The sequence below is a fragment of the Vipera berus genome, assembly GCF_964194415.1.
Source record: "Vipera berus genome assembly, chromosome: 3".
Lineage (NCBI taxonomy): Eukaryota > Metazoa > Chordata > Lepidosauria > Squamata > Viperidae > Vipera > Vipera berus.
In genome coordinates, this window is record NC_138204.1 from 65,888,457 (window position 1) to 65,902,755 (window position 14,299).

General features: G+C 38.4%; 1 protein-coding gene across 1 annotated transcript in view; it reads right to left on the minus strand.

Annotated features, from left to right (window-relative positions):
- Window positions 1–5,364: 5,364 nt before the first annotated feature.
- PLPP3 (phospholipid phosphatase 3) overlaps window positions 5,365–14,299 on the minus strand; it is an 81,355-nt gene continuing 72,420 nt past the window's right edge. Inside the window, exon 6 of the mRNA XM_081324631.1 lies at window positions 5,365–7,257. Coding sequence (XP_081180757.1) covers window positions 7,135–7,257 — 123 coding nt within the window. The 3' untranslated portion in view covers window positions 5,365–7,134. The remainder of the gene's footprint in view (window positions 7,258–14,299) is intronic.

Genomic DNA, 14,299 nt, shown 5'->3' on the forward strand with positions numbered 1-14,299 from the left:
CACATGGCTCCTCACCTATTGTATTTTAAAACAAGGATCCCCAACCCACAGGCCATGGCCCATTTGGAACTGGGCTGTGCAAGCAGCTGTCGAACCCGTCCGTGCACGCAGCTTTCTTGTGCTAGCGGTGGGCATGCACTCTTGCGCACTCACCCGAGGCTCACAGAACCACAGAACCTCCCCTGCCTACCACTGCCACAGGTCTGCAACGCTGAAAAGGTTGGAGATCCTGCTGTTTTAAAAGGCCTTATCTTAAAATCCTGTCTCTTTACCTACAGTAGGTCTTCGGGAAGATGACTGTTGCCTTTTTCCTTATTCTCCTCTAGTTGGCTTTTTTTCTTCCATTGTTCGTTTTGTTCTCTGTTTTTACACGCTTACATACATGATCATAAATTGCCCAGAGTCATTGGGAGTTGAGCAGCATGTAAGTTTAATAAATTGCTATTATTGTTATTTGGGGGGGGGGCTGTCATTTTTCCTCTTCTATTTTTTTAATATTACAACTAACTCGCCTTTTGAATTACTTACAACTAATCTTTTGTGCTTTTATTATTATTATTATTTTTAAACTATCTTAAAATATTTTTTCTCTTCTTAGACGTGTGCCAGATGTTAGCCTTTGCTCTGCTAAACAGGGCCAAAAGGGCATTAAAAGTCTTTAGCTTTTTTTTTAACTCTTAAGCAACTGCAACTGATGTATAGGATGTGACAATCCTGTTTGCAAAAGTAAACAATTGATGAAACTCTTTAGTGATAATGGCATAATCTATCACTAGCCAGCAGCTCTGTCTCCAAATGGATCTGCTGATTCTTGGGGAGCTTCCTGGAGAGGTATTTACAGAGTGCTTTAAAGTTCCTTTTAATTTCCACCAGCTTTGGTCATCATGCTTACTTTTATTTAAGAACATGGCACATTTTCAAGGTTATTGATAGAAAAGGAAATCAACAAGGAATCATGTGATGGGAAAAGTAGGTGTAGTCATTTCACAAATAGCTAAGTAAAAAAAATACCAGTTCAATAAAAAGATCAGCTCCATGTGTGCAACTGAATTCCATGTTGGGGTCATTTAAAAAAAAAGAAAAGAAAGGATAAAACTACAGCCAAGTCAATATTGCAATTCTTTCCAGACAACTATTTCGTGGGTCACACTAAAATAAGGTGCATGGTTTTTAGACAGCAGGAAGAAAATTAGAATAAGTACAGAAAAGGGCCATCAAAATGATCAACGAAATGAAAGAACACCTCTTCAAGGTTCAGCTACAATGTTTAGAGCACAGGTGTCAAACTTGCCGTGTCACATGATATGTCCTGACGTATCGTGACTTTTTTTTTGCATTGCCAGAGCTGGGCTGGGCGTGGCCTCTGTATGATGCAACTGGTCCGCAGGCTGGCAGTTTGATATCCCAGGTTTAGAGCATTTTAACTTTGGGCATATAAATGGGAACATATAAATGTTTCCACATAAGGAAACTGAGTAAATGCTTTGATTGTGAAAATCTGGAAGTCCATTGTAAGCAGTGGAGAAATGATGAACAATGCATGTCTATGGAGATTCTCAGTCATCCAGGTCATCCAAAGGTGCTTTTTCATGAGAAAAAAGAAAGTCCAGTTGCCTCGTCAAAAAGCACCTTTGGGATGAGCAATGCATGTATTAAAAGCCAGGAGGAGGGTAATTTGGCACAAGTAGATAAATTTTCTGTGTACCCATTGGGGAATATTCAGATAGGAAACATTTTCTCCACTATAAAGAACATGGCTGTTCTCTAATGTTACTAACAATGCTGTCATTATTACTATTAGTACTACTACTAGTAGTATTAGTTTCTCCCAAAACACCTTGTTTTACTAGCAATAATGCAATATAAAATTCAAGTACTGTAATGCAAAAGGTTGCACTACCGTGTTTTCCTGAACATAAGACCCAACTGGAAAATAAGTCCCAGCATGATTTTTCAGGATGCTCGTAATATAAGCCTTACCCCCAAAATAAGCCCCAGTTAAAATCGTCAGCCAGACAAATGCATTTAGTACCGTATTTCCCCCAGAATAAGTCCTAACCGGAAAATAAGCCCTAATGCATTCTTACGAGCAAAAATTAATGTAAGACTCAGTGTTGGGGAAACACGGTATATGTCCCTGATGAAAGAAATGGAAGGACAACAGTGGAAAAATCAAATCCACTCCTAATTTGATGGTGCTTGGTGCTCTCTGAGCCTGTTGTTTTCTTGCAGACATTTCATTACCTAAACTATGTAACATCCGCAGTGCTAATTTGAGTAATGAAATGTCTGCAAGAAAACAACCAATCTGGGAGAGCACCAAGGACCTCTCATTTCAAGCTACAAATATTCTCCTTTATTGGCACTCCAAATTCTGCCGAATTATATCAATTTCTACCCATTCCCACAGCAAGCACAGTCCTTCCCCATAAACCCAGCTGCCATTCTGTAAAGCCCTAGCCCAGGCCCCTGATATTTCCACATAGCTCAGTATGAAAGACTCTGCTTTTTATTTCATTCCATAAGTGTAACTCCATTGCGGTGATAGAGGTTGTAAGGCTGAAAATTTATATAGAAGTTAGCATCCATGGGATTATTCAACCCTCTAAATCCATTGGCAGATCATACTTCATAACTTGTGTTTCAGCTTTTTCTCAGTTTACTGTTTTTATTAAGAGAATGTAATGGATGAATGGCAATAAAGGCACCTAAGAATTTAAAAAGAGTCCCGCTGTGTCAGGTTTCAGATAGGTGACCACCGAGAAGCTTTTAGGAAGCTGAGCATCAGAGCATGAAGCCAACTGCATCTGGTATTCTCAAACTGTGGATCAGGGTTATGGACAATTGAGAGGGAATTCATACTTTTTAAAAACTGATCCCACGGGGGTACTGTCAAAACATGCTCTGAGTTTTGCTCCCCTTTTTTGGCTGTGGAAACAAGTCCTGACAAAAGTGGGGTGATTTTAGCCAGCTCTTCTCCTTTGCTTGCATAGTTAAAATGTGCATATTGACAAAACTCCCTCCAGGATTTGCTCCTCACGTTATGTAAAACAAATGGCTGTGATTCTGTGAAATATGGGAACCCCTGAGATATACAGGTGGTCTTGACTTACAACCATTTGTTTAGCAACCATTCAATGTTACAACACCAATGACAAAAAAAATGACTTCCGATCATTTTTCACATGTATGACTGTTGCAGCCTCTCCATGGTCACATGATTAAAATTCAGACACTTGGCAACTGGCATGTATTTATGTCAGTTGCAGTGTCCCAGGGTCATATGATCACCTTTTGCTACTTTCTGACAAGCAAAGCCAATGGGGATGCCATATTCACCTAACAACCATGTTACTAATTTAACAACTGCAATGATTCACTTAACAACTATGGCAAGAAAGGTCATAGAATGGGACAACACTCATAATACCTAAATGAAATTCACTTTGATTTGCTTTCAGCTTAGACAGAGTACACTGTACTGTTTCTGCCCAATGATTGTATAGTTTCTACTTCAAATGTAATACAGGCAGTCCTTGATTTACCACCACGCTGTTGGGGTTGAAAATCAAGCTGGGCCTGATTTTACAACAATTTTTTTAGTGGTTGTTAAGGACTCTTAAGCAAATCATGTTTGTTAAGTGAATCATGTAGTCATTAAGTGAATCCAGTTTCCCCAATGGGTGTTTTCTGCAGGAAGTCAACAAAAAGGATTGAAAATCGTGACCACATGACCGCAGGATACTTCAACTAGTCATAAATGTGAGTTGTTAGCAAATGTCCAAATATTGTGATCACACTGTAAGCCACTATTTCTAAGGCCATTGCAACTTTGAATTGAGTACCTGTCATACAGAACACCATTGATTTCATTTGTTAATTCAAAATTGTATTGTCACAGATTGGAGCCAAACAGTATAGACCTGCAGCCAATTTAATGTTTGGTTAGCACATATATGTGATCTTAGGATTTCATTTATTTCATGAATTTATTTATTTAATTTATTCATTGCCCCTCTTGCTGTCATGAGACTTTAGGATGGAAATTACTGGAGTTGACTTAATTTAATCCTCAGGCAACATTTGAGCCACTCTGCTTCCTGAACTACGTTTAAAAATAATAACATAATCCTGCAGTTCAGAAATTTTAGTCATACTATTCTATTCCCATCAATTTACTTAGTTTGTCCTTGGCTTAGTTTTCATTTTTCTCTAACAGGCACCCCATCTATCTCTCTTTCAAATACACCCATGCCTCTGTTTTTCTAATTTTTGTTCAGTGCTTTCCCTAAGGCTACTTATAACTCTTGTTTATGATGCCACTTTTGCTACATAAATGTTGTTACTCAAGCAAGAACACTAAAAATGCAGAGAAAGAGGATGGGCAAAGTGGTGTCTGTACATAAGAACAACTGGATTTGGGTGGTTTGTCCATGAAGTAAAAAAAAAACATGCAAGTTTGATTTGGACACAGAGTAATCTGAAGCTTTTGTCTTCCAAAAAATGGACTGGTATGCAGGTATTCCAGGAAGAAGTAAGTTGAAAGCTAAGGGTGTTTCCTTGATAATACCAGGAATAACATGTTAATAGTTTTAGAAAAGGCAATAATTACATTACACCTTTTCATTAGCATTGAGACATAGGTATCTTGATTTAAACAAACAAGCAAAAAATCTTTTAACCAGAAATTGTATTTTTCTGATCCACGATTAATGTGAAGCAAGGGTGGAGAATCTGCAGCCCTAAGGCTTTAAGGGACCCTCAGAATGATTTCCCAGCTGCTCAGTTCAAATCTCAGTAAGAATGAATGATCCCATCCCTATTCCTTTTCTGTCTTGGTTGCAGAATTGGGAGGAAGGAAGAGATAAAGGGATGGATTACAGTAACTGAGAAAGAAAAGCAGATTTTTTTCTGCCAGAAGGAGACAGAATAGATCCTGCCCCATTGGACCTAATATGTCCCACTGCTCTAATCCTGTAGATGACCAGGCTGAGCCTGGAGGGGTCATAAGTCATGAGTCCGTGTGCGCCCACAAGAAAACTAAGTCCAGCCCACCTTGAACGCCTCTCTTTTCTCTTGCTCATTTCTCTTGCCCGCCAATTGATCAGATTATTGCAGAGCTTAAGCTTGCAATAAATCTTTATACTCATCTGAACTGCCAATTTCCCAATTTTCCCAGCTCTTGACAATTCCACCATCAACATCTGTCTCCTGTGCAAGGCAAGCAGGTAAGAATGTAGCCCTTGATAGGAGGGGGAAAAGTTATTTTCCCAAGAAATTGTTATTCGTTCTATAAAGCACATTTACACAGCAATATTTTTGCAAATACAAACTTTAATTCTGTACTCTACAAAAAGTCTTGCATATTCTTTTTACAAAAAAGGAGAAACATTACAAAAATACAGACAATTTAATACAATTTTATATAATTGTCTTTAGTTGTTATTTTCATTAAAATATTGCTACCAAAGAACTACAATATTTTAATCGACTATATAAAAAAATCAAAACCAATGCTTTCCTTTTAAGCAGCAACATGTAAATAAACACAGGTCAAAACACAGTTATGATCATAGTGGATATATCTAACATTGTTTGGAAATAATATTTTACATAGTTAATTTGTAATGTTTTATACATTATTTATATAATATTTATATATTTATATATATTTATATGTATAAAAAAACATAGCTTGCTAGAATTGAAATGATAGGACGGATTTTGCATGGCAAAGATGTGCAAAGGCCAGTCTGCTTAGTTAGCCTGCTCAGTCTATTTCTTAAAACAAATTTTAAACACCTGTCTTTCAGAATTTCCTCCCAAAGGCTAGAAATTAGTCCTGCTCTCTCTCATTGCCTGCCCTTGATTTTCTTGAGAGCTTCACCCCAACCTGGTGCCCTCAATGCATATCTTACAACTCCCTCCATTTCATCCAGCTCTGCCAATCATAATGGGAATTGCGATCCAGCTCACCCTAAGAGCAATACAATGGAGGAAATGCATATAATGAATAGCTACAAATCTCCAGTATTCTTCAGGGCATGGGAAATTCAAGAAGAGCTTTAACTGAATATCAGGATAAGACGGTTCTGCCCAGCAGTCCGTCACCCGCTTGGAGTATTAGTGTTCTGAGTGTCAACCCCAGACCTCATAGTGCTAGTGTACATCAACAAGACTGTCCACACAAAGTAATTTTTTGTGAGCAGGGACCGTTCAAAGTACAGTTCCACCATTAGTGGTAGTGGATGGAAGATTTATTGGGCCACTGGGTAAATGCGGGCCAGAGATACTAAACAGGATTATGGAAAATACCTATTAAAAATTTCAGAATTCTGGATATCTTAAATGTCCTGTGGTTTAATTAATCCTATCTATTGTCCAATATTTAGAGATGTTATCACTTGCAAGAGCAAATACTGAATGAATCTTACAGTCAGGGGAATCAGCTGAGTTCTGTTTACCAAGTCAATTTGTTTTATGTCTTAGCAGATAGAAAGTGGTACTATTGTTCAGGGGAATGTACAATAGGAAAAAAAATTTCTAATATTTTACAGGGCATGCTTCATCTAAACCAAAGTAAGTCACAGTATGGAATGGAAAGAACCCAAAATATATAGATATATATAAGAGATTATCCTTAAAAAGTGACCACAATCGATGTCAGTGCTTATTTCTTCTACATAGTGCTATAATTTAGTTAATGAGGGTTTGTCTCTCTACATCCCTGTCCCATTTTCCTAACAGAAAATTACAAATCTTCATAGGAAGGAAGGATGGATGGAAAAGCAAAGAAAACAGAGATGGCCAGTTTCCTAACAATTATTTAGCGTTCATTACAGTATGAACAATTTAGCATTCACTACAACATGAACACTCAGCCAATTGCACATTTAGAAATTCCTGCATGGGTTGACTTGTTTTGTGATTGTTGCCTCTGACTTGGCTGAACAACATCCATTTTATGCAAATGTTGTAAAGAGTAAAAAGGCCACAGAGTAAGACCTTGCGGTCAGGCAAAAGTCTCTCCCTACATTCTACTGTCAGATGAGATTGAGAGCAGCAGGTAGTTGCTGTCAGCAGTCATTTTGCAAAAAACAAAATAAAAAATAACAATTAAAAGACATCAAATGTCTACACCATGTTGTGATGGTTGTTCCTGTCAATGATGTCCACAGGTGATAATATCTCCCTCCGGATGGGAGGAGGCTGCAACACCTTGGCTTTCTGCTTGAAGAGATCTGAGACATAAAATACCTGTCAATAAAAATAAATATATTTTAAATGAGGTTTTACAAGTTTTACTCCTACTGCATTTGGCTTTAGTCAAATCTCATATTCCTAAAGTGATGATACTACAAAAAATAAAATAAAATAAAATTCCACAGCCTGGTACATTTCAGTTGTGCGAAGTGAACCTTGTTAGAAGAGGTTAAAATAGCTGTTCAGAAGATACAGACCCGTTATGTTGGAGAACTGAGTTAGTGTAACAGAGAACAAGCAAGATACGTACACGCAAACACACAGAAAATACATTTTGGCAACTAAATTCAACACTGCTCCCTTATTTACGAGAATAACCTTTTTCATTCTTGATTATTTTTATTTTATTGGATTAGCCTTTTTTCACACTATAATTTTCTATTCTACTTTGCTGCATGGAAATACTTAGGCAGAGACTGTACTAAAGTAAGGAATTTGGGGGGGGGAGGGGTTTGGTAATGTCAAAGTAGTCCAATTTCAGCTTTATTTTTCTAAATCATCACACAAAATCACACCGTCGCACTCCTGGTAATCCAAACTGCTATTAATAAATTTTCCTTAAGAGTCAGTTCTCTGCAATTATTAGTCAGGGACTAGTCTGATGTTTCACCACTTTCCTCTCCCCTCTCCTTCCTCTTCTTCATCGTCTTTTCCTCTCCATTAATATATTAACACTTACTCAGGATGACTGTTCAGTATTTATGGGACAGCATTAAGAGAGATTCCCAGCTACTTTTCCCTGAAATAGCCAATGAGGTAAGCACTGTTACGGATGTGAAAAAGTCTTCGTTTAGCTATTCACAGAGGCAGCCATACAATGAAAAATCCCTGAGAGGAAACTTTAACATCCTCCTCAAATATAGCAGTTGAACATCTTATCAGGCGAACATAATGGGCGTGCTTTTTCTCTTGCAAAATATTATTCTGAGGCCAGAAAGGAAGAGATCCAGACAGCGCCTGGTTCTGCGAATGGCAGAATAAAGTTAATCTCTCTCTTATAAAGTAATATTCCAGTTATCAAAATCTTCGTCATATGGATGCACGTATGCACTTATTTATAACTTCTGCTGAAAGTAAACGTTTTTCTACTTTCTAAATTGTGGGAGAATTAGACTGATACTGCTCATCAAATCCTATGAGGTTAATGAAGGATCAGAAGCTACAATCAGAGAAATGACGATGACTTATACGATACATATTAAAAAATAGCATACAAGATTGACTGAAGTTTAATAAGACAGGAAGAGTCAGTTTTGTTCAGATTATGTAACTTCTTTCAGGGCTAGGTCCAAGCTCTGCCATCCTCAGTATGCCAGCAAAATATCATTTAATGCCTTCCCAGAGTGGGAAGTCACCAAGCACATTACAGATTTAAGAAATGATTCATTTTATGGGATACAAATGTTAAATTGAGACTTCTAGTGGTCTTATAATATTTCTGCAACTAAACATTGCACTGAAGCACAGTTATTTCACTGAGCAATTAAACTTTGTTGTGAAAAAGAGGTAATACAAGCAAAGATCATAGTTAGATTGTAAGATCTTTTGGGGTTCTTTCTTCCTCATTGTCACCCTAAAACTCATTAGTTTGAAATTAAGTTAAATTGTTTGAAATTAGGCCAAATTGGCCTTCCAGAACTTTTTCCCTTTTGCTTTTAAGAAATACATTTTTTCACAATATCCTAAATGCATAGGAGTTTGCTCACTGGCAGAGAAACCCTGTAAGAAAAAGGTCTGTGAACAACTCATAGTTACTCACAAAAGTTAGCTCTGACTAAATTCTATTGAAATCAAAGCACTTACATAATCATGACCACACCTGCCTACTTACTTTCATTAGCCTGTATGCTGTATGTATACAGTGTATATATAACATATCCTGCCATTCATTCACATTGCTTGTGCTAGAGAAATCTGCTAGATCTGCATTCTGTTTCTTCCTAAAGCGGTTAGAGCAGGGGTGTCAAGCTGCCGGCCCACAGGCTGGATGCATCATGGCGAAACCGCGCCCACCCCATTGCCGGCAATGGGGAAAAATCACGATATGTCGGAACACATCACGTGACATAGTGAGTTTGACACCACTGGGTTAGAGCATGAATTGAAGTTGGTGTAGGCAAATATTCAAAGAGTAAGCAACTCTCACTTATTGGTAACTTCTAAAGAGAACCTTGGTACTAGGTAATAATGAGGCCAAATGCTCTTTATTTTCCTATTTATTTCTTTGTGCTGTTGGCATATTTTATTTTCTCTAGATTTTTAATTGGAAAGGGTAAATTTCATTCAAATTATAACACAACTGTACTGAAAAAGCCTTGGTGGGGCAGTGGTTAGAATGCAGTATTGCAGGCAAACTTTGCCCACATCCTGACAGGGCTCAAGGTTGATTCAATCTTCCATCTTTCCAAAGTCAGTAAAATGAAAACTCAGGTTGTTGGGGGCAATATACTAACATTGTAAACTGCCCAGAGAGTCTGTAAGGCAATATGGAGTAGCATATAAGTCTAAGTACTATTTATTTATTTATTTATTTTTATTTATTTAATCCCATTTATATCCCGCCCTTCTCCGAAGACTCAGGGCGGCTTACAATCTAAGCACAAATCAATGTGCTTAGCAATAGCCTTCATTCTATGTATATGCCTGCTTATTAGGGCTTTCGCCCCCCCCCAAGCAGCATTTTTACAAAGTCAGCTTAATTGCCCCCAACAATCTGGGTCCTCATTTTACCTACCTCGGAAGGATGGAAGGCTGAGTCAACCTTGAGCCTGGTGGGATGCGAACCTGCACTAGTTGCAGGCAGCTGGTGTTACTTAAGGAGGCATTAGCCCACTGCTCCACCAAGGCTCTTGCTATTGTTATTTATATTCCAGATCAAATGTTCTTTTAGCTTTTTTGCAGTAAACTGCTGAAGGCCTGCCAGAACTTCATTCTATCTCAGGTATATCCACATTATATATTGAAAACTCCATGACAGATCAATCTGTGCCAGGAGGAATGGTGATCATGCAGTGTAAATGACCAAAGGAGATATCAGATTCTATTTGTTCCAAATTTTATAAATAAGTAAATGATGGATGGGGTATCATCTTGGCTTCCATAGCCTTTGTTCTGCAGTTCATGGTTTGTGTGGCTTTATATAAGATTCTGGGTAGCAATAGCATTAATTCTCTTTTAAACTGCATCTTGCGCTTTAGTGAAGACTTGAGGTTATACAGACCCATACAGAAAGCATAAAACATGACCTTCCAAGGTTGGAAAAGTTCATGCTTTGTATGTGGAATGCAAAAAACGTAAGATAAATCCACAAGGTACTTTCGATTGGACTTTCATTTCTTATGGAAGGTGCTCTTCACCATAAATATTTGCTGTACAAAGTCATTTGAAATAAATAGATATTTGAAAAACTTTTATTGGGTCAGGAATACTTAAGGCAATACCTGAAAATAGTCTAAGATGGTCAGATTCCTGACCTCCCTCATTTTGTAACTACATAAGTAATACCGTCTGCTAAAACTGAATGTAAAATGTATTTTGATTTTAGCAATTCTCAGTATATTTATGTTACAGAGAATTCAAGTAAGTTTCAGCTGCTGAAATACAAATATAATATTGTTTTTGTTTTTCAGTTGGGGAAATTAATCAATCAATTCCACCCAATACTAGAGCGTTTGAATACCAATGAGAAAAAAAATCAAATGCTAGGACATCACAACTTTCTTGTGGAAAAACATTATACAACAAATAATAAATCACTAGACCCATATCCTATTTATTGGCTTAGCAATAGGTGGATAGAGACTGATTTGCATGTGATTGACTGATGGATGGATGGATGAACTGATTACATGCCATCATTGTTTTTAATTCTTACCTACCACATAGATAGATTTTCTCCATAACGGTCTGTCCCTAACCTGTTCTTTCAGGTTTCCCAACAGTGTACTCATTGATACTGTAATTGTATCTATCCTCCTTGCTGCTGGCTATCATTTTATTTTTCCTTTCATTTTTCCTACTATTAAAGCCTTATAAATGATCAAATCAGTTCTTTGACTTTTCAGAGAAAAGAGACTGCAGTGCATATTGTCTCATAGCTCCTGCTGTTAAAATGGCTTCACAAGCCAAGACTTTACCACCAAGCTGTTTATATCAGGATTCTTGACTTGTTCCTCCAAAACATGCCAGAAATCCAAAGTGGAAAGAATCTGTTTATTTTTTACTTTAGAAGATAACTCAAATAATTCAGTCTGGATGTAAATTTAGTTTTTGCTGTTTGGGGAGGGGGTTAGTTTAGCAAAAGCAGCTAAATAAAAGTCAGTTGGATGGGCACAGTGCAGCAGGGCACTGTAACATAAAAAACAAAATTCTTAAGGTGACGGATCATCAATGAAAAATCCAGTTCAAGGCATGGGTCTGATTCCCTATGTAGCTGAACAACAACAACCAGAACAAATCTATTATAAACAACACAAAAGCTCTTTTCCATCAAACCCACCCTACCCTATCACAAAAGGTTATGGAACAATAACCCCATATTGACACCAGACTGCCAATGTCCAACATTGGCAACGAGACAATTAAGAGTGTCAGATTTTACTTTACTGACTTAGGAAAACAGAAAGTTCTTGAGTTCATAAATCTTCTTCTGTGAAACATTTTATGTATCAGTTTCAGACTGGGAATGGGGAGAGAGAAAGAGAATAAAAACAGGACAAGCAAGAAGTAGTTTGGCTGTACAGACTTTTAGCAATAGGAGGGGGGAAAACACGATAGCCAGTTCTGTACGTGGGTCTCACTCTCCAGTTAGAATTAAAAAGATGGTAATTGTAATTCTGTATAATTCTATTATATAGAAGATAAAGCAGACCAAGGGCAGAGATACAATCTGAAACCGGAGAAATCCATTTAAGGCATGAAGAAATAAACATAAACACTGATGAGATAGGTGGCACCATAAATCAAATAAATACATGAATAAAATATTATTCCTGCAACAACTGAATGACTGGCATATTCTGTAGCCATGAAATCATGGGAGGCCCTAGAAAATTGCTGACCATCCCACTTCTAAGTTTCCTTTCCTTTGGTCATCCCTGTCGTTGCAAGGCTGGGCAAATAGTGACAAATGCTTTCTCCGTATCCTGGCTCAGGCCTTATGCATATAGAAGAGGATCTGGGCAGGGTAAAAATGATTGGGGTGAAAAAGGAAAGAGCCATCCATGTGCTTGATATTTGAGCAGACAGCTGTTTCCTCTGGCCTCTACCTCGTCACAGGAAAGTCAAGGCAAAGTAGCCAAACCCTCTTCTGCCTCAGTAAACTAGGCCATCTGTTAACTGCTCAGGAAAAGTATGTTGGATTTGTAACTTGTCACTGCACAGGAAACAGTGAAACTGTCCATCTCTTCTATTGTCTGCCTAAAGTTGTTCACTCTGTGCCATGAGATCATCAATAATTCGATATACCTTTAATTCTATGCTTCATCTAGGGCAGAGAACAAAACTATGAGAAAATTTTAAAAATTTGATACTCCAAATTTGATACTCCAAATTTGCTGTCTACAGTGATACTGATAAGGATCCTAAGCCTCTGTTCCCCATCTATAAGACAATTGGGTGTTTATTAAGTATAGGATTATAACAACCCCTAGTTACAAATTCCAGGTTCGTAAAGGCAAAATGGTGGTTCCTCAGCTCTTAGTTAACACAATAAACCCCAGAGGTGAAAGAATTAACACAGAGAGAGGATGATGATGCACACACTTGTTAATCGGAGTTCTTGATTAAGTCTCTTCTCATATGAACACATCCTGGTTCACTCTTTTAAAAAAAAACCAATGAAAAAGCCTGAAATTACTTCAATGACATATACAATGCTATCAAATATAAACATGATGTGAATGCTTACACAGCTGCATTCCCTCATAAATAGCTATGGAAAATGGGAATCAAATCATTTCTGGATTGTTGTGTCTGGGAAGAAATTGAATATTTAAAGAGATAATTTCAGGGAACTAGAAGCTGAGTTAATGGAAGAATGTTTGGAAAAGCAAGACATATTAGTTTGATAAGAAAAAAACCTGAGAGATATAATGTATTTTTCAAATATTTGAAAGGATACTTCATGAAACGCAATCTCTCTCTTTCCTCAATTCTTAGGACAAAGGTGAGGAACTGTGGCCCCTTTATGACTTGGGGACTTCAACTCCCAGAATTGAGAAGAATCCCCACTCCTGCCTTAGGATATAGAACAGTGCAGGTGAACCGGTCCTGCCTGGCCCCCACTCCAGCCCCATCACCCCCTCCCTGTCCTCCCTGCCCCGCCCCATCCCACCCCCACTCCGCCCATATGCAGGGCTACCCACCACCTCCATGACCTGCCACAGATTGCCCAGGCGTCCCAGCAGTGCCATGGGGGCCATGCCCTCTGCCCGCACCCCATAGCATCAACTGTGCGTGATGGCAGAGTCCTGTCCCCACTGCCATGTCCTTGGCTGCGCTGATTCGCGCAGGCCGTGCTCGGGGGTGACTCTCCTCCGGGTGGGGCTGCTGGTGAGGAGGGGGCTGTGGGGGGAGGTGAGGCTGGGGCAATGGCGCGTGTGCCCACACAGAGGGCTCTGAGTGCCACCTCTGGCACGCGTGCCATAGGTTCACCACCACTGATATAGAATAATTGATTTTGTAACAGGAAGTTAAATTTCAATTGTTGGGGGGAAGCTTTTTTTAACAATAAATGCAGTTCAACAGTGAAACTAATTAATCAAGTAAGTGGTAAACTCCTATCAAGCAGACCTAGGAAACATCATGGCATAAAATGCTACTTCATTAGCCCCCTTATTTCCTGCTCAAAGCAGCTACGGGGAAAAAAACCCAAACAAGTTGCATTCAGCAAAGTTGCTCTATATGGCACATGAGAAGGGTGAAGGAAAGAGAGAAAATATTCAGTAGCTTTCGAAAGTGTTTAATCTTTTAGGAAAGAAGAAAAAAAAGCCATTGTAATCATTTATGGATTCACCTATGTGAATTATGCATGGGG